Here is a 26,928-nt window from a genome sequence, read left to right as displayed (position 1 = left end):
CATCGTCACTCCCGAACATGTCACAAATGCCAGATATACGCTGACAAAGTACATGTACCTCCAGTTCCATTAAGCGTCCTGACGGCTCCTTGGCCTTTTGCAATGTGGGGTATTGATATGATTGGAGAAATCAAACCTACTGCCTCCAACGGACATCGCTTTATCCTGGTCGCTATTGACTACTTCACAAAGTGGGTAGAAGCAGCTTCATTTGCTTCTGTCACCAAAAATGTGGTAGCCCGGTTCATCAAATACAATCTCATTTGTCGGTATGGCATCCCTGAACGGATTATCACGGACAATGGCACAAATCTGAACAACAGAATGATTACTGAACTTTGCACACAGTTCAAGATCAAACATCATAATTCCTCTCCATATCGACCAAAGATGAACGGCGCGGTGGAAGCTGCCAACAAGAACATCAAGAAAATCATACAAAAAATGACAGTAACCTACAAAGACTGGCATGAGATGTTGCCTTTTGCTCTTCATGGTTATCGCACATCTGCGCGTACTTCAACAGGGGCAACTCCATTCTCCTTAGTCTATGGTATGGAGGCGGTTCTTCCAATTGAAATTCAGATTCCTTCCCTAAGGATTATGAAAGAAGCCAATCTAGACGAAGACGATTGGATTCAAACACGGTTGGACCAGATAAACTTGATTGATGAGAAAAGGCTCGCAGCTATTTGTCATGGTCAGCTATACCAAAAGCGCATGATCAAAGCCTTCAACAAAAAAGTCAAAAGTCAAGCATACCAAACTGGTGGCTTGGTTGTCAAACGCATCATCTTACCACAAGGTGATCCCAGAGGCAAATGGACTCCCACCTACGAGGGACCATTCATAATCAAGAAAATATTCTCCGGCGGCGCCATGTTGCTTACCACCATGGATGGCGAGGATTTCCCACACCCTGTGAATGCTGACATAGTCAAAAAATACTTCTCTTAAAAAGAAAAAAAAACAGCTCGCTAAGTTGAAAACCTGAAAGGGCAACTTAGGCAAAAATGAGCGTCTCGGTGGATTGAAAACCCGAAAGGGCGGTCCAGGCAAAAATTAGAGACTAAACAAATACTATCCCGGTAGGCTGAAAACCTGAAAGGGCGGCCTAGGCAAAAGTTAGGGAATGAAGCATACAACTATGTTCCGTTCGGCTGCCTACTCACCATCAAGATTCAACACCTCAAAGACACCGATCAGTCTAATCACTTTCTTCCAACAAGTGAGGGATGAGATGCTCGAAGACAGATTGGCAATAGCAGAGTTGAAACTTGACTGGATCATTTTCACATAGCTATTTATCTTCATAAATATTTTTCAAAACTTTCTGACAGTTTCCTACTTCTAGGATTGTTGTCTCCCTGTGCTAACCCGCCTATCATGGCTCTTTTCAATGCAGCTCTTTCAAAAATCACTATTTTCACTTTTTCTGTTTTAAATGCGTAAGCATCCCAATGATAATTTTGAATGAGCATATGCATTTGAATATGATTGATGTTTACCAGGAAAAACAGGAATGGCATTCAGGAAATGTCCCGATCATCTGGACATCATTCCATCAGAAGGAAATCACCAAGAGAAACGCATTTCTCAGCAAATTCCTCAAAAAGATTTTCTCTTCAAAAGAAGTCTTATTCCCCAGCAGGGTTGTTCCAGATTACTATCTTCAGAAGATGTGATCCCCGCACCCGGACTTGGTCAGATAGTGCATCGGAGGATTATGCATCTTCCTCATTCCCATTTGAAAGGGCAGCAGAACTTCCAGTTACCTTTGGTTCCCCAAGCAGTAGTCAAAGATCCTTCAACGGGATACCCGGGTTCTCAAAGAATTTCCCCAGACGAGGGTACTCAAGCAAGACAAAAGATCATCAACGATCACAATACATTCATGTCCAGCTGACAAGTGGGAATTTATTTTTCCAATTAGAAGCTTGACATCACATTCACATATTCATACATCATACATCATACATCATGCATCATACATCATACATCATGCACAACATAACATGCATATTTCTCCGGGAATATCTCACATTTACATGCATCATAAACATTGCATATCACTAACTTGATTTTTCAGGTAGGCAGATATCTTCAACAAAGATGTTCTCAATCACATGCCGTGTTCACATGAATTCCATGAACGGTTCTCTCAGATATAATCAAGTCAAAGATTCATTCTGATCACTCACCAACCCAAAATGATCCAGCATCGCAGATCTAAAGCGATACCTCAGACGGTTCCAGAACGATCTAACGTTACAGATCTAAAGCGATACCTCAGACGGTTCCAAAACGATCTAGCATCACAGATCTAAAGCGATACCTCAGACGGTTCCAGAACGATCTAACGTTGCAGATCTAAAGCGATACCTCAGACGGTTCCAGAACGATCTAACATTGCAGATCTAAAAGCGATACCTCAGACGGTTCCACAATGATCAACTTCCAAAATAAAAAAAAAAACTTTGGACAAGTTCCGTAACGATTATCTTCCAAGACTTAAAGCGGTAACCTTGGACGGTTCCGAAACAGTCAACACAAAGACTTTCAAATCCTTCATCAAGATATAATCAATGGGTTCATTCTGATGAACAAACCCTCAACCCATTTACCAGGTGGCATCTGAAAGCCCATCTTAGGTAATGTTTCAATCTGCCAACAACATTTCGCAGACGACATTCAAATGCAACTTCCAACATCTCTTCTGATCAAGGTAAGTGCAAATTTTCAGGGCATCTAAATATTCAATCATCTTCTACCTTCAGATTTCAGACAATCTCTTCAGGTTTAAGAAGATTGAATAGGGGCAACTGTTATACCCCAAAATTTGCCCACATATTTTTCAAGAAAACTCCAATCTGAAAATTAAGGGTCTCATATAATCATGGATTTTTATTTCAACAAATATCCTGACATATGAAATACTTAGTTTTTAGAATTTTTCTTATACAGTAATTTGGCTTGCAGTTGAATTTATTCTTACGCAAACGCCAAATACTGTTTATTACTTCACACATGCTATTTATTTATTTACAGATAAATAGTACTGACACAATTGGTGCAGAGTTAAATCTTTTTGCAGGCGCAGAATCAGGAAACTCAGACTGTACTGGTAACAAGTAGATTATTACTATCTTTTGTTTCCCACTAATTTTTGTACTATATTCCATTATTTTCAAAAATCTTTCAAATCTCTTTTTCAAAAATCAAATCTCTCTTTTTTCCAACACTATCATACACTTCCTTTCAAATCTTACTTTCACTCAAATTTTCCTTTTGTACGGAATCACATCATTCCCCAACGTCTCTATCCTTCTTTCCATTCTATAAATACCTCTCATTTTCTTTCATAAAATCTCACATCAAATTCTAATTCATCTCTCAAATTTCTACTTCATAATCCATCCTTTCTCTTCTTCCCTAACAAGAATGGCAAAATGGATAGAGACACTGTCTCTTGCAGTCATCACCATTGCTACGGTGATCATGACTTTCTTCTGCCTGCATAGTCCTGAGGAGTGTGGACCTGCAATGGTTATGCTCCCAATCATCTACATGTTATTGTTCATAGCATGGGTCATTAATCGTCATTCTTAAAATTTGCCGTATTTCTTATTTCTTAAATGTACCGTTTATTCGTCGTACTGTTCAATATAGTATGTAATATTTGTACTGTCAGTATTAAATGTTGTACTATTTGTCATAATATTGCTTAATTACTAAGATAATATTTTGTGTGTTTTCTGCCAGTCAAATATTCCTATTTCTGTGCATTAAATGATTTTCAGGGTTATTATCGGTAATTTTGCCCGCATACCGTAAGTATTAGTTATTTATTATGTCTGTGTTTTTAACAAGTCATGTAAATAAACTTTCATCTTTCTCATAAAACATAAAACAAAAACAACAAAAAAGAAAATTAACTTTGACTGTTGATTTTTCACTCTAACTGCTACATCAATACCTGAACAGTCAGTTGACAGCCAAACTGCTGGCAGTACAATTCTCAGTGTTTTGTACCATCAATCAAATCAATCTTTCACAATTCAAAATTCCAAGATTTTTGTTCAAGAAGTCTTCTGAATATCACATGATTAGCAGAGACTCAACACTGCACAAAAATCAGGTACGCTTAACTGTCTCCTACACAAACAGTCCCTAATCAGGGTTTTTCTTGTTTTTACAGGGGCAACAAGTTTTTGAGAGCTCAAATGGATTTCATATACATCCATATATCTCAAAGTACCATCAGACAAATTTTCAAACTTCAATTCACTCAGACGCACCGTCAGCAGCTCAAACAGTCAACAGACGACCCGTTTGACCAAAAAGTCAACAGACAGTCAAAAATGAAATTTTTTGTCAAAGTCCATATTTTGTCAAAGGATTCATCATTTGATCATTGGATGATCATAATTCATCAAGGAAAGATCAAAAATCAACAAAACCCTAAGATTCAAAATTAGGGTTTTTGCCTGAAAAGTCAACTCAACTTTGACTGATCATAACTCTCTCATCCTTCATCCAAAAAATTCAAACCAAAGCTTGTTTTGAAGGAAATTCAATTATCTTTCAAATGCCATTGATCCCATGGTCATTGGATTCACCATTTGAAAAATATGATCAAAGACATTACAGGTCATTTTCAAAGTCAACAAAAAGACACTTTTTTCAAAAGGACACACAAGGAGCTTCAAAAATCATTTTGACATGAGACCAAAGGCATTGGTTAGAGGACTCTTTGAGGTTTCCAAAAAGTGCAAGATCTCCTTCATATGACAAAAATTGAGGGATTTACACCTTGTTGAAGTTGGCTAAATTTTGGGAAAATACATGAAATCAACATTGTTCAAAATGGCATTTTTTCCAAATGGGGCCAAGTTTTCAGCATTCAAACATCATTTCCATGATGTTATGGGCCTCCCACGACCAAGACTAAGCCCACATCATTTTTTATCTATTTTTGGCATAATTTTATCTTATTTTAAGATTAAAATTAAAAAGAAAATGAAATGGATAAAGAATAGCTTGTATTCCAAGCAAGACTCATTCAACTCTGTCCCAAAGCAAAGTACAGCAGAGGAGAAGAAGAAAATCAAGCCATGGTGGCTTAAAGACAAAGCTACCAATGTTGAAAAAGTCAAGATTCCAAAAAACTCATCAATGCTTTTGGCTTAGTTTCTAAGCACTCTAATGCTTATAAATAGGCTATAGCACTTCAGTAACAAATAGAGACAGAGATAGAGAGCAAAACTCTTGCTTGTAACACACTTGTAATCTCTCAAAATATTCAAAGAATTTTGAAATTCGAATTCCAAATTTAAGTCACTTTCCATTCAAACTAAACACTCAAACACGTTCCTTGAGCTTCACTGAACATATCCAGATCATTTGCAAGCTCTGAAACTCCTTGAATCGAACGCTACAGGTCTCGATTCATCCAAACTAAAACTGACTCGTGTCTCATAACCTAAGCATATCTAACACGATGTAGACATATATTTGCACTTGGTGTGGTGTGTAGATCATTTCTGGAGCTTTAATTGAGTTTTAGATGCTTACACACGAAGATACCATTTTAGGGTTCTTAAGCTAAAATTTGGGATCCTCTGATTTAGGCAAAATTAGGAGAAACCAATGACATATTTGAACTCAGGGGACGATTTTAAGCTTAACCATGGTCTCCTAAGTAATTTATATTGCTTGTATGAAATTTTGACATGTGCAGGTCTTGTAGCTACGGACGAAAACCGTCACTAAAGGCTTTACCTACAGTTGCAGAGCCTATAGCAACGGAGAGAGGAAGAAGATGAAGGCGTGGCAGGCTCTGGTTGGCCAGAATGCGCGCGCCAGCTTTTATTCAAATTCTTGGATCCTGTGTTGCGCTGTCTATGCTTTTGTCATGCTCCTCAAAATCTGAGCCCTCTGATTCACTTCCAATCAGATCCAACGTGCCAGATCTCTCACCACACCATGCTCCCTCACAAATTACCACACAGGATCAGTATCCTTTTTATTTTCTATTTTATTTTCTATTTTATTTTAATTTCTTTGTTAAATTAATTAAAAATAGTTTTAAAAATCCAAAAAATACACAAAAAATATTTTTAGACTTCTAAAATAATATACTATTTTATGAAATAAAAATATTTTATTTTTCTTCAAAATTTCAATATTTTACATAATTAATTAGTATATATTTATATATTTGCTTTTTAATTATTCTAACCAATCAAAAAATCATAAAAAAAAATTGTTCTTTATATTAAATATTGTTTATATATTATAAACTAATTTTGTACATATTTTGAATAATTTTCTTTTTAAGTTTTAATTATTTGTATAATTATTTGCATAATTATGTTTTAATTAACTTAAATCAATTTCAAATCAATTTCAAAAAACCCAAAAAAATTAGTTTTGTTTTAAAATTAATTGACAAATTTTTTGTACATATTTTTGAACTTATTTCTAGGTTTAAATCTATTTTCATCTTTTTTCTTCATTTTAATTTAATTAATCATGCATTAATTATAATTAAAACCAATCATAAAAATTCCAAAAACATGCCTTTTATGTTTCTTGCAATTTAAAATTCCTAGATAAATGTATAGGATGTCAAATTCATGTAAATAGGCTAGTTTACATTTCCCGCACAATCGATGTAATAGCGTAGATTTACTTTCCGCACTTTACATTTCCGCACTTTAATTTCCAGCAAATATAAACTGCGTGTATGTCAAAGATAAAATTGAACCGTTAGATCACTAACTTCAAAGATAAATATCTGAATCCAATCACAATCACACTTGCACCTCTTGAGGTAATCCCTTCTCATTCCTTTCAAAATCAAAGTCAAAATTCCACTGTTTTGAGTACAAAATCGAACCTTGCTTTTATATCCGGTGAAAGGATAGATTTTTAAAGGAAATAGGATAAAGACCTTACAACTCAGGGTAGACCTCCTAGTTTGCTTGCTCAAATCAAAACAAATAAAATTCTCATACACTGTTGATTTTTCAAAACTTTCAAAAAAGACAATACTTTGTATACATCCAAACACGGGTTATTACAAAGTTAACGTTCTTTTCAAAACATCTTTCGAAAGATAAACAAGCATTTTGTATACATCCACACACGGATCATTACAAAATTCAATTTACAAAGGTATTTGAAACCACATATGAGCAATTTTAGAGCAATTGAAAAGTGATCGAAAAACAAGTGAGCTAAGCAAACTTAAGAGCCCATGGATAACCATGGATACAAAGGGTGCTAACACCTTCCCTTTGTATAACCTACCCCCTTACCCAGAATTTCTTAAAGGTCTTTTTTCTGTTTCTTTTATAAACCTTTCCTTAATTGGATAAAATAAAAGGTCGGTGGCGACTCTGTGATATTTTCAAAAAAAATGCAAAAGCATTAAGCGACAAAAAAGAGTCAGTTCACGTATCTCTACAGAACAGAGGTATGGCCCGGTATTAAAAAAAATCGGAGGTCCACACGTAACTTGAGTTCCGTAACTCGGAATTAGGCGCTGTTGGAAGTGTGGGAAAGCTCTTCCAATGCTCTATTATATAGTGAAGTAAGAGAATTGTTTTATGCCAATGATTTATGGTAAAAAATTGATATTCTAACATGTATAATATGACATGGTTACCATTGAGTCTGAAGGAGAAAGATTTCCAACTTCGAAAATACCTAACTTCCGACTCGTTTAACCGTTTAACGCGAACCTTATAACGTTGGATATCTAATTAGATAGACTATTTAGGAAAATTAACCCTGGCGTTAAATTATCATTTTGGACAGATTTAACGCACATTTAGACTAACTGTTGGAATAAAACTTTGTGCTAATTTTCCCTCGGAGTGCAGTCCTGCTCAATTTGGTGAACCGAGTTGTTTGTGTGCACAGCATAACATTTCAATACGTTAATGGCGGAATGCTGTTAACAGGTGGCTCGTGTGGCATTGGTTACCAGTGGGAGCTTAATGCTCGGTAACGGTACATTAGCTTGAGTGGCAAGAGATCTTCAGTGGGGAGTAAATGCTCGATGACGGTTTGTCGTAGCTTATTGCTCGACAACGATGTACTTTCCTGAGTGGAATGAAGTCCCAACATAATTCTCGGCAAGGTGTATTTGTCATAATGACAATGAGGAGTTTACTCCGGATTTGGGTACCACATGCATATGCATAGTCGAGTCTCATTCATCACTATCTGTCTTTACCATTATGTTCTCACTCATTTATTGCATTGTTCATACATTGATTGTGGTTGACTTAGTGGATTACCTTGTTGTATGATTCTTGATGATACTTGTTGGCATTACTATATTTATCATACTTTTTCATTATAAATTATATTATCACCCTTCTGCTTTAATGTTACCTACTCGTGGGTAATGTGCAGGTGATCCGCAAGTGTAGGTGCTCTTTTAGTAGTCGTCCGTTTTGGTGTCGTCCGCTCGTGATACGTAACACTTAGGGGGGATTGAACACTTATTTTGTAGATGATGCTTATAGGATCCTTTTGAAGTATATTTGATATTTTGGACACCTTATCATATATTGTATTTTGGAGGAATACTGTGGATATTCTGTTTACCGATATATATATATATATATATATATATATATATATATATATACATATGAATACTGTCAAGTGTTTAAGAGAATCTTTCCTCTTTGATTATTTGTGTTACGCATCTTTTGCGAGAATGTTATTTTTGGTGAGGTGGTTCCTTAAGTGCAATACCCTAATTGTTTATATGAATTTAACTTTTATACTCTGATATTTGTATCTAACAGCTTGGGTAGAATTGAGGTGTTACATTTTTCTCTCTCTTCAAAAATAACTATGATTCATGATGTGTAAAAATTTGATTAGTAACAACATATAATTTATTCAATGTGTTTTGACATTAAAAACAAGGAAAGCAAAATTTGTTAATTGAGTGTTATAAAATTGATTAATATAGATTATAACTGGGTTATTGAGTGTCAAGAAATTAAAAATAAACTCTTACATAGTAAATTAACTATGATTAGTGATAAGTATAAGATTGATTAATACATATCATAATTTGGTTAATGAGTATTTAAATATAAAAACGTCTTAAGTAATTAAATATAGATTATAACTATGGTTCATGATGTGTAAAAATTTGATTAGTAACAATATATAATTTAGTCAATGTGTTTTGACATTAAAAACAAGGAAAGCAAAATTGGTTAATTGAGTGTTATAAAATTGATTAATATAGATTATAACTGGGTTATCGAGTGTCAAGAAATTAAAAAACAAACTCTTACATAGTAAATTAACAATGATTAGTGATATGTATAAGATTGATTAGTTTTTGTTAATGAATATTTAAATATAAAAACGTCTTAAGTAATAAAATAAGTTTGGTTAATAGAGTGTAAAGATTGGTCAAGATATTATATAATTTAATATATATAAAAATGGTTAATATTATGTTTTTTATTCGTTAATGACATAGAGGTGGTTATCAACCTACATTTTGTAGTTAATGCAGTGATGAAATTAGTTAATGGTACATTTTATATTTGTGTTACAAAATAATTTTGAAAAATAATTTATATATATATATATATATATTATTTAGAAAATAATTTAAAAAATACAGTTCACCGTATTTATACGATAAACAATATTTTGATATTAAAATTCAAGAATGAAAACAAATAGAAATATATACAGTGCATATGGATGATAAACCGAGAAATACTTTATTTAATAGAAATAGAAATATATACATTTCTTCCATCTATTCCTTCTAAAAACACTCCACCATAGTGTTTTAAATTAATAAGTCAAATGATGTAATTGAATAGGGAGCAAGTTCAACATTCATGTCGTTGCTTGCATTTTCAAGTGAAGTTCTTTTGGGCACAATCTGTCCATATAAAAAATGAAACAAAATTATGTATTAGCAAAATATTTTTATTTAATCAATGTTGATTAACCTTAAATTAAAATAGCTTATCAAATTAAAAATTTAAATTAAAACATAAATAAATTCATTTAAAAAATCACAATATATACATATGACAAATTACATAATGTGTTAAAAAAAATAAAGTGCACCTTTGTTGGTTCCAAGAAAGAATTTTCATCCATTTTATTCAAGGATGTAAGCATCACTTTTGATGAACCAGATCGTTGCACATTTGTTTTTAAATTATTTATTAAAATCTCTAAAATTTCAACTGAGTTTCCAAAATTTACTACCTGCACAAGTCAATAGTTGCAAAGTTAACAAATCAATAATAAAATACTTTAAATTAGCATTTATTCTTGATAAAAATTTGTGTTATTTTACCTTGACTTTTAGATAATTCTTTCCATCTTGAGAATTATTATACTGAATCGCAGAGGCAACAATCGAGCTAGAAGAATTGTTGAGAGTTGAATTAAGAAAGGTTGCTCCATTAGAATCAATAAAAAATTGTTGGAGCCAATAACTTGGAGTTCCATAATTTTGATAAGAGTTGAATACAATTGCATCTGGTGTCCAACTGTTTGATATATAGAAAATAAATTAAATAAATCATCTATTTCCTTACATATATAAATGATAAATAAAACTAAATAATAAGAAATTAGAAAATTACTATTTGTCATTTGTGTTTACAAAGAGGGGTGCATAGGCAACCATGCTGACGACATCACTGTAGAAAATTGAAAAATGATTAAAATTTAGCTCAAAAAACACAAACTTGATTAATTAAATATCATGAAAAATGTTATATATAATAAAACCTAACCTATTTTTTTCAAGTCCAATAAGAAATGCAGCTTCAGCCACAGCTGCATAAAGGCTTCCATTACCTGCATCTTCCCTCCAAACAGCATACTCACTAACATATGCCTATAAAATACAATTATAAATCATGAAAAAAATTTCTATATCAAGAAAATTTTAAATGTTTAGTCATCCTTCTAAAAAAATTTAATTCATTATTTTTAAAATAAATGAATAAATACATTTAATAATCAAACCTTTGGACCAGATCGTGGTGCTTTATCGAACTTTGTATATTGGGAAAACATGTCCTTAGAATTTGTATAAATCTAATAATTGAAAAAAGTATTAACAATAATAACATGTAAGTTACTCAACCTAAATTCAAATGTAATAATTATAAAAAATAATTAAAAAATAAATTAATAATTAAATCAACAATATTATTACATGAAAATCGTAAAGATCCGCGGGATGATTTAATGGATATTGAGAACCATCACAATTTGAGATAATCTGAATATCAGGATATCTATGTTTTATAGCTTTATAGAACTCGAGGTAATTTCCTTGATAGTTATATTTACCACAATCTTCATTTCCAACTCCAACATATCTCAAATCAAATGGCTTTGGATGTCCCATGGAAGCTCTAAGAGAACCCCATTGTGATTTAGGGGAACCTATAGCAAACTCAATACCGTCTAGAGCTTCCTATAAATTAATGATAAATAAAGTATAAATAACAATAAATAAATCAATTAATTAAAATTACGAATACCATTTAGATAATAAAAAAATAATATTAAGAAAATTATACTTGTACAAATGGTGAAATTGCAGACGTATTAATTTCATCATGATGACTAATACCATTATTAAACACCCATATTGGATATGCACCAAGATCCTCTGATAACTGTTTAATAAACAAAAAATAATTAATATTTTTTTAATTTGAAAAGAAAATTATTTAATATTTAAAAAGAAAAATTACTTGAAGCCCTTCAAAATAACCAAATCCATCATCGGTCCAATACTTCCACATATCGTTATAGTGGCCAGGTCTCTCTTCCCATGCTCCAACTGTATCTTTCCATCTAAATGCATTTTTTAGATAATTTCCTTCAACATAACAACCACCTGTGAAAACAAAATATATTATAATTTTGTCACTTAGTGAAATCTCAAAAAAAAAATATTTGATATGAATCAAAATTTTCCATTAAAGAAATTACTATTCAAAATGATTACAATTCAATAATATTGTATCATACCAAAAAGATTAATATGAATCAAAATTTTCCATTAAAGAAATTACTATTCAAAATGATTACAATTCAATAATATTGTATCATACCTGGAAATCTAAAAGTTTTTGGCTTTAAATCTGCCACCATTTGAAAAAGGTCATTTCGAAAACCATGACCCTGTGTCCAATAATGATTAATGAGATAAATTCTTATAAAAGAGATTTTTTTTTAAAAATAATCTAAAATGAATAAATAAATAATATAAATATAATTTTATGCATAGTATACCTTATATGTATCTAAAGGCATGGCTGAGACCTGATCTAACCATAATACTCCTTTTTTGGTTGTTGTTATTTGTAGATTTGAATTGTGATTAGTACTTTTAGCTTCAAGAATTGTTTCCATTTTACTCCACTTTGTAACATTGACTCCAGAAGATCTGATAATCATTCATTATTAACTCAATAATTGGTTTATTTTAGTTTGATAATAATAACATAATGAACAAGATGTTGTTTCAAAAAATAAATTAAAGAAATAGAATTATATATAACCTTATTTTGGTTGACGCTAATTTGATACCATTATCAGATCCAACAAATGAAACTTGTAAATTAATTGGACCAAGTGATCTTACATAGAACACTACTTTATATTTCTTCCCTTCCTCAATATTCTGTTTATATAAAACATTGAAAAAATATTATAAATACATTTAATTTTTTTCATATGATAAATGAAATGTTGTAGTAATTGATACTCACCATTCCCCAAAAACCTGGATTGGAAATACCAACACCACCATGCGGACAAGATTTTCTATGACAAAGAACATCCATACGTAATGCAATTTTATTACGCTCAAAACAAGAAGAACGTTCTGTAGATACAATAATGGATGATTGATTTTCTCCAATAATTGTCCATGGATAAATATTTGAGGTCCCATTAATGGAACCTTCAGCTTCAAAACCTGAAACAATAATTTATAAAAGATATAAAATAGTGAAACAAATCTAACGGCTGAAACAAATATTAAAATTGAAATAAAATTAGTAACATAAATTTTTAAAGTTAATATATGAAATTTGTATCTTGTTAGAAAAATAAACTCAAAGATAAATTGTATCCAGTGACAATATATACCTCTATTATTCACAAGTTCTGCCCACAATCCTCCAGCTCCTGCATGATTAATCTCCTGAAAAATATATATTACATCAATGTATTATAAGATAACAAAACAATAGTACTTTATATGTAATCTTCCTAGTTATTAAAACATAAGAAACCATAATTTACTTCAAAAAATGCTCCAAAAAATGTATCTGGAATAAGCTTCCCAGAACTAGCATCAATCACTAGTTTTGATGTGATTTGGCTAGCATTAACATCATAGTGGCATTTAGAAATGACAAAAAAAACACCTAAAGAGAAAATAAAAGAAGTGAAAGAACTTGAGAAAGACATTGTAAATTTATAATATATTTTGATTAATCATTTCACTCATATTTATAAAGGAAGAACAATCTATAAATTGAAGATGTTGATAAGGATTATGAGTTGTTAACAACATAATCCATAATTTGGATGTTTACTATTTTTAAATTAAATTGTTACAAATATTCCTAAATTTGATTTAGATTTTAATTTTTAACCAGCATTACCTTGTTATGTACTGACGTGTAAAATGTTCACACCATACCTCACAATGGATTATTGTGCAACTCTGTCAGTAAACAATTAATATATACTTTTTTTTAAAATGTATTGCATAAAAGATATCAACGTTATTTAAGGATAAACATTATTTATATTTATAAAGTATACATGAAAAAGTATAAAACATATACACATTTAGGCTAATAGTTACAACTAACGAAAGGAGAAATAACTAAAGTTTTCACGTTGTTTGGCTGTTTTTGGCATACTTGTTAGCTAAGTGTTCAATATAAGGTCCACTTTTAAGGGTTTTCAAGAACATTTCACTGTCTTCATGCAACAACCATTCTTACATAATTCTGTGAATTATAGCCACGAGATTTTTTTTTGTTGAAAATGCAACTCTACAAGTGCAAATATCTATAAAGGGTTCAACAAGTTTAAAGCTATAAATCAAGCTAAAAGATAGCTCAAGTAGTATACAAAAAGTCCAAGACAAACAAACCAAAGCAAAAGTTAAATACATAATCCGGGAGAGATATAAAAACTAACACTCTGAGAACTATGAGGATCACTAGAAGAGATAGACAGGAGCCTAGGAAATATAACCATCTGTAACTACATAGTGCAACCTAAGAGGGGGTGTACCGATAATGTCCAAGTAATAATAAAAATATCGACTCCACGAGGATTATAATTTAATAAGAAAATTATGTGCGAAATTAGGTAATTAAAAAGAGGGGGTTTTCGTTAGAAAGATGGTTATAAACGGATAATTAAAAAAAGGGGGTTTTCGTTATAATTGTCACATAATAGTTATCACTAAATAATATGGTTAAGATTATTATTGGGCAATTACTAGAAATACTATTATTTAGCATAATTGGGAAATTAACTAAATAAAGGAATTAGGGGTATCATGGACCTTTCACCTCTTAACTAAGTCAACTAAGGTTTATTAGTGTTGACATTTCTAATTGGGAAGAAAACAAAATTCTGGTTTGTTGAGGAAAGAAGAGGAAAACATGGATGAAAGGGGAAAGGAATAAGGAAGCTCCACAAAGCTTTCATCAAGCTCTTGCATGCACCACAATCTGTCACAATCTTGACCTTATCATCATCTTTTTGTTGTCCAGCTCCATCTTTATCTCTTTTAAGATGAGTCTCTAGTTAGAGACTTGGGGTTTTAATGGGGATTGCATGAATTGGGAAAAATGGGGTTTTGATATGAGAAATTCATGATGCATGTTGTGATAATGTAGATATACATGCTACTTCTACTATATAATGTGTATGTATGATGTTTGTATGCTATTAGAAAATGGGGTTTCTAGGCATTCTGCATGCAGGAAATCGATTCCCCCATATTGGAAATCGATTTCCTGAGATTGAGTTGGAAAAAAATGCAGAATTTGAAAATAGCGTAACTTGAGTTCCGTAACTCGGAATTAGGCGCTGTTGGAAGTGTGGGAAAGCTCTTCCAATGCTCTATTATATAGTGAAGTAAGAGAATTGTTTTATGCCAATGATTTATGGTAAAAAATTGATATTCTAACATGTATAATATGACATGGTTACCATTGAGTCTGAAGGAGAAAGATTTCCAACTTCGAAAATACCTAACTTCCGACTCGTTTAACCGTTTAACGCGAACCTTATAACGTTGGATATCTAATTAGATAGACTATTTAGGAAAATTAACCCTGGCGTTAAATTATCATTTTGGACAGATTTAACGCACATTTAGACTAACTGTTGGAATAAAACTTTGTGCTAATTTTCCCTCGGAGTGCAGTCCTGCTCAATTTGGTGAACCGAGTTGTTTGTGTGCACAGCATAACATTTCAATACGTTAATGGCGGAATGCTGTTAACAGGTGGCTCGTGTGGCATTGGTTACCAGTGGGAGCTTAATGCTCGGTAACGGTACATTAGCTTGAGTGGCAAGAGATCTTCAGTGGGGAGTAAATGCTCGATGACGGTTTGTCGTAGCTTATTGCTCGACAACGATGTACTTTCCTGAGTGGAATGAAGTCCCAGCATAATTCTCGGCAAGGTGTATTTGTCATAATGACAATGAGGAGTTTACTCCGGATTTGGGTACCACATGCATATGCATAGTCGAGTCTCATTCATCACTATCTGTCTTTACCATTATGTTCTCACTCATTTATTGCATTGTTCATACATTGATTGTGGTTGACTTAGTGGATTACCTTGTTGTATGATTCTTGATGATACTTGTTGGCATTACTATATTTATCATACTTTTTCATTATAAAGTATATTATCACCCTTCTGCTTTAATGTTACCTACTCGTGGGTAATGTGCAGGTGATCCGCAAGTGTAGGTGCTCTTTTAGTAGTCGTCCGTTTTGGTGTCGTCCGCTCGTGATACGTAACACTTAGGGGGGATTGAACACTTATTTTGTAGATGATGCTTATAGGATCCTTTTGAAGTATATTTGATATTTTGGACACCTTATCATATATTGTATTTTGGAGGAATACTGTGGATATTCTGTTTACCGATATATATATATATATATATATATATATATATATATATATATATATATATATATATATATATATATATATATATATATATATATATATATATATACATATGAATACTGTCAAGTGTTTAAGAGAATCTTTCCTCTTTGATTATTTGTGTTACGCATCTTTTGCGAGAATGTTATTTTTGGTGAGGTGGTTCCTTAAGTGCAATACCCTAATTGTTTATATGAATTTAACTTTTATACTCTGATATTTGTATCTAACAGCTTGGGTAGAATTGAGGTGTTACATTTTTCTCTCTCTTCAAAAATAACTATGATTCATGATGTGTAAAAATTTGATTAGTAACAACATATAATTTATTCAATGTGTTTTGACATTAAAAACAAGGAAAGCAAAATTTGTTAATTGAGTGTTATAAAATTGATTAATATAGATTATAACTGGGTTATTGAGTGTCAAGAAATTAAAAATAAACTCTTACATAGTAAATTAACTATGATTAGTGATAAGTATAAGATTGATTAATACATATCATAATTTGGTTAATGAGTATTTAAATATAAAAACGTCTTAAGTAATTAAATATAGATTATAACTATGGTTCATGATGTGTAAAAATTTGATTAGTAACAATATATAATTTAGTCAATGTGTTTTGACATTAAAAACAAGGAAAGCAAAATTGGTTAATTGAGTGTTATAAAATTGATTAATATAGATTATAACTGGGTTATCGAGTGTCAAGAAATTAAAAAACAAACTCTTACATAGTAAATTAACAATGATTAGTGATATGTATAAGATTGATTAGTTTTTGTTAATGAATATTTAAATATAAAAACGTCTTAAGTAATAAAATAAGTTTGGTTAATAGAGTGTAAAGATTGGTCAAGATATTATATAATTTAATATATATAAAAATGGTTAATATTATGTTTTTTATTCGTTAATGACATAGAGGTGGTTATCAACCTACATTTTGTAGTTAATGCAGTGATGAAATTAGTTAATGGTACATTTTATATTTGTGTTACAAAATAATTTTGAAAAATAATTTATATATATATATATATATATATATTATTTAGAAAATAATTTAAAAAATACAGTTCACCGTATTTATACGATAAACAATATTTTGATATTAAAATTCAAGAATGAAAACAAATAGAAATATATACAGTGCATATGGATGATAAACCGAGAAATACTTTATTTAATAGAAATAGAAATATATACATTTCTTCCATCTATTCCTTCTAAAAACACTCCACCATAGTGTTTTAAATTAATAAGTCAAATGATGTAATTGAATAGGGAGCAAGTTCAACATTCATGTCGTTGCTTGCATTTTCAAGTGAAGTTCTTTTGGGCACAATCTGTCCATATAAAAAATGAAACAAAATTATGTATTAGCAAAATATTTTTATTTAATCAATGTTGATTAACCTTAAATTAAAATAGCTTATCAAATTAAAAATTTAAATTAAAACATAAATAAATTCATTTAAAAAATCACAATATATACATATGACAAATTACATAATGTGTTAAAAAAAATAAAGTGCACCTTTGTTGGTTCCAAGAAAGAATTTTCATCCATTTTATTCAAGGATGTAAGCATCACTTTTGATGAACCAGATCGTTGCACATTTGTTTTTAAATTATTTATTAAAATCTCTAAAATTTCAACTGAGTTTCCAAAATTTACTACCTGCACAAGTCAATAGTTGCAAAGTTAACAAATCAATAATAAAATACTTTAAATTAGCATTTATTCTTGATAAAAATTTGTGTTATTTTACCTTGACTTTTAGATAATTCTTTCCATCTTGAGAATTATTATACTGAATCGCAGAGGCAACAATCGAGCTAGAAGAATTGTTGAGAGTTGAATTAAGAAAGGTTGCTCCATTAGAATCAATAAAAAATTGTTGGAGCCAATAACTTGGAGTTCCATAATTTTGATAAGAGTTGAATACAATTGCATCTGGTGTCCAACTGTTTGATATATAGAAAATAAATTAAATAAATCATCTATTTCCTTACATATATAAATGATAAATAAAACTAAATAATAAGAAATTAGAAAATTACTATTTGTCATTTGTGTTTACAAAGAGGGGTGCATAGGCAACCATGCTGACGACATCACTGTAGAAAATTGAAAAATGATTAAAATTTAGCTCAAAAAACACAAACTTGATTAATTAAATATCATGAAAAATGTTATATATAATAAAACCTAACCTATTTTTTTCAAGTCCAATAAGAAATGCAGCTTCAGCCACAGCTGCATAAAGGCTTCCATTACCTGCATCTTCCCTCCAAACAGCATACTCACTAACATATGCCTATAAAATACAATTATAAATCATGAAAAAAATTTCTATATCAAGAAAATTTTAAATGTTTAGTCATCCTTCTAAAAAAATTTAATTCATTATTTTTAAAATAAATGAATAAATACATTTAATAATCAAACCTTTGGACCAGATCGTGGTGCTTTATCGAACTTTGTATATTGGGAAAACATGTCCTTAGAATTTGTATAAATCTAATAATTGAAAAAAGTATTAACAATAATAACATGTAAGTTACTCAACCTAAATTCAAATGTAATAATTATAAAAAATAATTAAAAAATAAATTAATAATTAAATCAACAATATTATTACATGAAAATCGTAAAGATCCGCGGGATGATTTAATGGATATTGAGAACCATCACAATTTGAGATAATCTGAATATCAGGATATCTATGTTTTATAGCTTTATAGAACTCGAGGTAATTTCCTTGATAGTTATATTTACCACAATCTTCATTTCCAACTCCAACATATCTCAAATCAAATGGCTTTGGATGTCCCATGGAAGCTCTAAGAGAACCCCATTGTGATTTAGGGGAACCTATAGCAAACTCAATACCGTCTAGAGCTTCCTATAAATTAATGATAAATAAAGTATAAATAACAATAAATAAATCAATTAATTAAAATTACGAATACCATTTAGATAATAAAAAAATAATATTAAGAAAATTATACTTGTACAAATGGTGAAATTGCAGACGTATTAATTTCATCATGATGACTAATACCATTATTAAACACCCATATTGGATATGCACCAAGATCCTCTGATAACTGTTTAATAAACAAAAAATAATTAATATTTTTTTAATTTGAAAAGAAAATTATTTAATATTTAAAAAGAAAAATTACTTGAAGCCCTTCAAAATAACCAAATCCATCATCGGTCCAATACTTCCACATATCGTTATAGTGGCCAGGTCTCTCTTCCCATGCTCCAACTGTATCTTTCCATCTAAATGCATTTTTTAGATAATTTCCTTCAACATAACAACCACCTGTGAAAACAAAATATATTATAATTTTGTCACTTAGTGAAATCTCAAAAAAAAAAATATTTGATATGAATCAAAATTTTCCATTAAAGAAATTACTATTCAAAATGATTACAATTCAATAATATTGTATCATACCAAAAAGATTAATATGAATCAAAATTTTCCATTAAAGAAATTACTATTCAAAATGATTACAATTCAATAATATTGTATCATACCTGGAAATCTAAAAGTTTTTGGCTTTAAATCTGCCACCATTTGAAAAAGGTCATTTCGAAAACCATGACCCTGTGTCCAATAATGATTAATGAGATAAATTCTTATAAAAGAGATTTTTTTTTAAAAATAATCTAAAATGAATAAATAAATAATATAAATATAATTTTATGCATAGTATACCTTATATGTATCTAAAGGCATGGCTGAGACCTGATCTAACCATAATACTCCTTTTTTGGTTGTTGTTATTTGTAGATTTGAATTGTGATTAGTACTTTTAGCTTCAAGAATTGTTTCCATTTTACTCCACTTTGTAACATTGACTCCAGAAGATCTGATAATCATTCATTATTAACTCAATAATTGGTTTATTTTAGTTTGATAATAATAACATAATGAACAAGATGTTGTTTCAAAAAATAAATTAAAGAAATAGAATTATATATAACCTTATTTTGGTTGACGCTAATTTGATACCATTATCAGATCCAACAAATGAAACTTGTAATGTAATTGGACCAAGTGATCTTACATAGAACACTACTTTATATTTCTTCCCTTCCTCAATATTCTGTTTATATAAAACATTGAAAAAATATTATAAATACATTTAATTTTTTTCATATGATAAATGAAATGTTGTAGTAATTGATACTCACCATTCCCCAAAAACCTGGATTGGAAATACCAACACCACCATGTGGACAAGATTTTCTATGACAAAGAACATCCATACGTAATGCAATTTTATTACGCTCAAAACAAGAAGAACGTTCTGTAGATACAATAATGGATGATTGATTTTCTCCAATAATTGTCCATGGATAAATATTTGAGGTCCCATTAATGGAACCTTCAGCTTCAAAACCTGAAACAATAATTTATAAAAGATATAAAATAGTGAAACAAATCTAACGGCTGAAACAAATATTAAAATTGAAATAAAATTAGTAACATAAATTTTTAAAGTTAATATATGAAATTTGTATCTTGTTAGAAAAATAAACTCAAAGATAAATTGTATCCAGTGACAATATATACCTCTATTATTCACAAGTTCTGCCCACAATCCTCCAGCTCCTGCATGATTAATCTCCTGAAAAATATATATTACATCAATGTATTATAAGATAACAAAACAATAGTACTTTATATGTAATCTTCCTAGTTATTAAAACATAAGAAACCATAATTTACTTCAAAAAATGCTCCAAAAAATGTATCTGGAATAAGCTTCCCAGAACTAGCATCAATCACTAGTTTTGATGTGATTTGGCTAGCATTAACATCATAGTGGCATTTAGAAATGACAAAAAAAACACCTAAAGAGAAAATAAAAGAAGTGAAAGAACTTGAGAAAGACATTGTAAATTTATAATATATTTTGATTAATCATTTCACTCATATTTATAAAGGAAGAACAATCTATAAATTGAAGATGTTGATAAGGATTATGAGTTGTTAACAACATAATCCATAATTTGGATGTTTACTATTTTTAAATTAAATTGTTACAAATATTCCTAAATTTGATTTAGATTTTAATTTTTAACCAGCATTACCTTGTTATGTACTGACGTGTAAAATGTTCACACCATACCTCACAATGGATTATTGTGCAACTCTGTCAGTAAACAATTAATATATACTTTTTTTTAAAATGTATTGCATAAAAGATATCAACGTTATTTAAGGATAAACATTATTTATATTTATAAAGTATACATGAAAAAGTATAAAACATATACACATTTAGGCTAATAGTTACAACTAACGAAAGGAGAAATAACTAAAGTTTTCACGTTGTTTGGCTGTTTTTGGCATACTTGTTAGCTAAGTGTTCAATATAAGGTCCACTTTTTAGGGTTTTCAAGAACATTTCACTGTCTTTGTAACACCCATATATAAATACATGCATCAAATCATATAAGTATACATGAATCCAAGTATTTGGTACTGAAATACCAATAAGTTCCTAGACAACACATTATACATATTAATGCCCAAATACTAAAGTTCTACACAATGGCATAATATATACAAGATGTTCAAAATAAAAAGCTAAGAACTAGATCAAACAATGATCTCAAAAGAATTCCACAACGGAAGCTTCGCCACATCCAAAATAAGAACAAGGAATAAGGAAATCAAACTTCTTTCTCCTTACCCTTCGCGGAACCTGTAGTACCTGAAATCAATATATAATGGGGTGAGATATAAAATCCCAGTGAGTTCCCTATCCTATGGATCCTCTCGGCTTTACACGGTTCTAGCCTATCACTCTCAAATCAAGACAAGGAACTAGACCTTGAGTTCACACACTAACATTATATGGAATCATACTTAGAGTTCAACAACTCAACACAAGATTATTAATCGGAAACCAATACCAAGGCATCCCCATATTCCCGTCCCCTTCTACGTCTAGGAGGTGGCACGAGTCATGAATCCTTTGGAAAAATCTTGACATACGAAATGGATTCGGACTCATGAGCCTTTCCCCATGAATCGTCACTTCACATGGCCCGTACACCATCACAAGTCTCTACCCGTAGGTTCCATTCGTACACAAAAGCGGGAATCAAACCTGCCAAGACTATGTGCCTTTCTGCACGGTGAATGCCTGTTAGCATTCAAAGGAAAAATAAAGAGTAAAGAAAATACTACGGTTCCGATTAATACATCAACAATGGTGATCGCTTCCGCAAACCACTAGGCCTGTTAGCCTTTCCTCATAAGATTCCAACACGTATGTCCATATAATGTTTCATCCTAGGTTTCTTTGTTAAGCTACACAACCTAACAATTCCTAGTTTTCCTCACTTATGCTTTATTCACATAACAATGTAGTTATTTAACCCTCTTGATATAAACACATATAACAAGGTATACTAATCCACCTGCAATAGAACTCAGTAACAATTATAGAGTACACAAGCATCATACTAAAAGCATAACGTTCTCAAGAATTCGAACGAAAACCAACCCAAGTACTCAAGCCATTCCCGATTCTCGATTAAATAATTCTCCCTTTGTTCCCAAAACCTATACTACTAGAAAGTACACGCTTCTAGCTTCCTATCACTTCGAACGGTGATTAAAACAGAGTTATGGTTCAAAAGTTATGCTTGAAACAATTTCCATTAAGTTAAGAAAAAATTGGTTAAGGAAGCTTCAGTTCGCGCCGCGCAACAACTAGGTCGCGCCGCGAACCCTATGGCAGAAGCAAACCACTATAATTTCTAACACTGTTCGCGCCGCTAACTAATCTACGCGCCGCGAACCCTATGGCAGAAGCAAAGCTCTAAAGATTTCCAACTGTTCGCGCCGCGACACCCAGTACGCGCCGCGTGCTGAAGGCAGAAGCAGAACCCCTAAAACCTGCATAGTTCGCGCCGCGCAGCCCCGTTCGCGCCGCGAAGCGCGCGAGAACTCAGTTCTCAGCTCTGCCTCATACACAGATCCATGGTTCAAAAACCATCTAAATCCTTTCACACCTGTTCCAGATCATAATAAGGCATAGATACAACCTATAGATGATATATTTATGGATTGTAAACACTTATTCATAATCATAGATGAATTCGATCCAAAACCTAGATTTCCTCTATAAAATCCCTAAATCAAAACTTATGATTTCTCATCCACAATCAAAGTTATAAGTTTCTAACTAGAACCCACCTCGATTAAGAGTCGTTGATGTCGAAGATGAGTTGATTCGGCGAAGAAATGGTGAAGATCCAAGCTTTTCTCCTCTTTCTCCTTTGCTCTTCCTTCTCTCTACTTCTTCTCTCTAACTTTCTCTTTTTGGTGAAGAATGAAGAAGAAAACAAAAGGAAAGGATATAAGGAAAAATATCTTTAAGTTAACACTACTAACTTAATGTCCAAAAGTATCTCTATCGTATCAATTGATAAAACCTCAGTGTCAGTTAATACATTAGAGCATTTAATTAATACGGGGTATTACATCCTCCCCCACTTAAATAGAAATTCGTCCTCGAATTTAAGAATTACCTGAAAAGGTGAGGGTAAGCAACCCGCATTTCCGATTCAAGTTCCCATGTAGCATCGCCCGGATGCGTCACATCCCACTGAACCTTGACAAGAGGAATCTCCTTGTTGCGTAACACTTTAGTCTCCCTTCCTACGATACGGCTCGGTAAGGGTTCAAAAGTCAAATCTGATTCTATCTCAATTGCATTTGGTAACACCGGCTGGAGAGGATCGGGAATAAACTTCCTCAGTTGAGACACGTGGAAAACATCATGCATTTCTGATAGAGAAGGTGGTAAGGCTAAACGGTAAGCTACTTCACCAATCCTCTCTAGAACCTCATACGGTCCCACGTATCTCGGACTTAACTTCCTTGACTTAAACGGTCCTTTCAACCTCAACCTCGGAGTAACTTTCAAAAATACATGGTCACCTTCCATAAACTCCAAAGGCCTCCTGCGGTTATCCGCATAACTCTTCTGACGATCCTGTGCTTGTTTAACCTTCTCACGAATCATTCTAATCTTGTCCGTGGTCTCTTGAATAATTTCGGGTCCCAAAATTCTATCATCACCAATTTCTGACCAACACAACGGTGTTCTACATTTTCTCCCATATAATGCCTCATAAGGTGCCATACCGATACTCGCATGATAACTGTTATTGTAAGCAAATTCAATCAATGGTAAAAGCTCCTTCCAATTTCCTCTACTTTCAAGCACACACGCTCTTAACATATCCTCCAAGGTTTGTATCGTCCGTTCCGTTTGACCATCCGTTTGAGGGTGGTTCGACGTGCTCAAACATAATTTAGATCCCATCGCTTGCTGGAAGGCTCTCCAAAACCTTGAAGTAAACTTTGGATCTCTATCCGACACGATACTAGAGGGTACACCGTGCAACTTCACAAACTCTGCGATAAACAACCGTGCAAGATGACTTGCCTTGTAAGTAGTCTTCACGGCTAAGAAATGTGCAGATTTCGTCAACCGATCTACAATCACCCAAATAGAATCATATCCACCTTGAGTACGAGGTAAACTAACCGCAAAATCCATTGAAATACTATCCCACTTCCATATTGGAATCTCTAGTGGTTGTAACAATCCACCCGGCCTTTGATGTTCAATCTTTACCTGTTGGCACACCGCACACTCTGATACGTACACTGCGACATCTCTTTTCATTCCGGACCACCAATAATCCCCTTTTAAATCTTGGTACATTTTTGAAGAACCCGGATGTATCGTGAAAGCACCCTTGTGAGCTTCATCCAAAATCCTTCTTTTCAATAACGCATCATCCGGAACACAAATCCTCTGATTAAACATAATCACCCCATCTGTAGCTCGAGTAAAACCTGGTTGAACCAACACCTCTTGTAACTTAGTATCAGACGCTTGTGCTTGTTGGATGTCGTTTCTCAAAGTAGAATTAACATTCAAGTTTCCCATCAATACTCCATTTTGGGTCCAAACAAATTGAAGGTTGAGATCTCGAAATTTCTCCAATAATGCATACTCTGACATCATTAATTCGGCCCTCTTTAACACCTTCCGACTCAAAGCATCCGCCACTTTATTTGCTTTGCCTGGATGATACTTCAAGTCAAAATCATAATCCTTTAAGTATTCCATCCACCGCCTCTGACGCATATTCAACTCCTTCTGGTCGAATAGGTACTTTAAACTCTTGTGGTCGCTGAACATTTCAAAATGAACTCCATACAAGTAATGACGCCACACCTTTAGGGTAAAAACAACTGCAGCCAATTCTAAATCATGAGTTGGATAATTCTCTTCGTGAACCTTTAACTGTCGAGATGTGTATGCTACCACCTGACCATCCTGCATCAAAACCCCTCCTAATCCTTTCTTGGAAGCATCGCAAAATACTTCATAGGACTTATTTGGGTCAGGAACGATCAAAACAGGAGCAGTCGTCAATCTTTCCTTCAAGCCCATGAAACTCTGTTCACACCCCGAATCCCAATCATAAGAACACTCCTTCCGAGTAAGTCTAGTCATTGGTAAGGCCAATTGAGAAAACCCCTTTATAAATCTTCTGTAGTAGCCGGCTAAGCCCAAGAAACTTCGGACTTCTGAGACATTGCTCGGTCTCTCCCAATTAATTACCGCTTCAATTTTTGTCGGGTCCACTGCCACACCTCCTTGAGATATAACATGACCAAGAAATCTTACTTCTGTCATCCAAAACTCACACTTACTTAACTTAGCAAACAATTGATTTTCTTGCAGTACCGACAGAACAATCCTCAGGTGTTCTTCGTGCTCTTGTGGAGTACGAGAATAAATAAGAATGTCATCGATAAAGACTACCACAAATTGATCCAAGTAAGGCTGAAATAACCGATTCATATAATCCATGAAAACAGCTGGAGCATTCGTAACACCGAAAGGCATCACCAAGAATTCGTAATGACCATAACGGGTTCTAAATGCAGTCTTGGGCACATCTGAGCTCTTCACACGGATTTGGTGATAACCTGACCGCAAATCAATCTTCGAGAACACACAGGCTCCTTTCAATTGATCTAACAAGTCGTTTATCCTAGGCAAAGGGTATTTGTTCTTGATGGTGGCCTTATTCAACCGACGATAATCAATACATAGTCTCATCCCACCATCCTTCTTCTTTACTAACAACACTGGAGCTCCCCACGGTGAGACACTAGGTCGCACAAAATGTTTAGCCATCAGTTCTTCCAATTGCCCCTTCAATTCTCTTAATTCAAGTGGTGCCATCCGATACGGAGAAACGGATATAGGAGCCGTTCCCGGTACCAGGTCAATAGAGAATTCCACTTCCCTTTCCGGAGGAAGAGAAGTGACATCCTCGGGAAAAACATCGGAAAATTCTCTAACGACAGCAATTTGTGAAACCTCTAACTTGTCACCCGTCTCCTTAGTGAGAACCAACAGAACAGACTTCTCTTTCTCAAACAAGAAATTAATCATACCTACCGTACCTTCTAGTATAGTAGTCAACACATCCTTCGGAGTAGCTTCTTCAGTTGGAATAATGATTAACTTCTCCTCACACCCAATGAACACCGAATTAGCAGAAAGCCAATCCATTCCCAATACAACG

The 26,928-nt window shown here is 32.5% G+C and overlaps 2 protein-coding genes across 2 annotated transcripts; both read right to left on the bottom strand.

The window, feature by feature from the left end:
• Positions 1 to 9,844: 9,844 nt before the first annotated feature.
• LOC131645161 (alpha-L-arabinofuranosidase 1-like) lies at positions 9,845 to 13,515 on the bottom strand. Its single transcript, XM_058915825.1, has 15 exons — positions 13,348 to 13,515; positions 13,192 to 13,246; positions 12,810 to 13,018; positions 12,600 to 12,721; positions 12,331 to 12,484; positions 12,150 to 12,219; positions 11,787 to 11,932; positions 11,610 to 11,708; positions 11,240 to 11,503; positions 11,047 to 11,118; positions 10,812 to 10,915; positions 10,659 to 10,715; positions 10,367 to 10,562; positions 10,132 to 10,275; positions 9,845 to 9,940 (listed from the first exon to the last, which is right to left on the bottom strand). The coding sequence occupies exons 1-15, from the start codon at positions 13,513 to 13,515 to the stop codon at positions 9,845 to 9,847; spliced, it is 1,956 nt and encodes a 651-aa protein (XP_058771808.1).
• A 4,000-nt stretch (positions 13,516 to 17,515) lies between these two features.
• Positions 17,516 to 20,945, bottom strand: LOC131645153 (alpha-L-arabinofuranosidase 1-like; the record flags this gene model as incomplete). Its single annotated transcript, XM_058915816.1, has 14 exons — positions 17,516 to 17,611; positions 17,803 to 17,946; positions 18,038 to 18,233; positions 18,330 to 18,386; positions 18,483 to 18,586; positions 18,718 to 18,789; positions 18,911 to 19,174; positions 19,281 to 19,379; positions 19,458 to 19,603; positions 19,822 to 19,891; positions 20,003 to 20,156; positions 20,272 to 20,393; positions 20,482 to 20,690; positions 20,864 to 20,945. Coding segments are annotated over 14 exons (1,815 nt in total), but the record flags the coding sequence as incomplete, so codon positions are not given.
• Positions 20,946 to 26,928: the final 5,983 nt, after the last annotated feature.

This window comes from Vicia villosa, linkage group LG1 (assembly GCF_029867415.1).
Source record: "Vicia villosa cultivar HV-30 ecotype Madison, WI linkage group LG1, Vvil1.0, whole genome shotgun sequence".
In the NCBI taxonomy this organism is placed as follows: domain Eukaryota; kingdom Viridiplantae; phylum Streptophyta; class Magnoliopsida; order Fabales; family Fabaceae; genus Vicia; species Vicia villosa.
The sequence above is the reverse complement of the archived record's forward strand: the minus strand, read 5'-3'. Positions and strand labels throughout refer to the sequence as shown.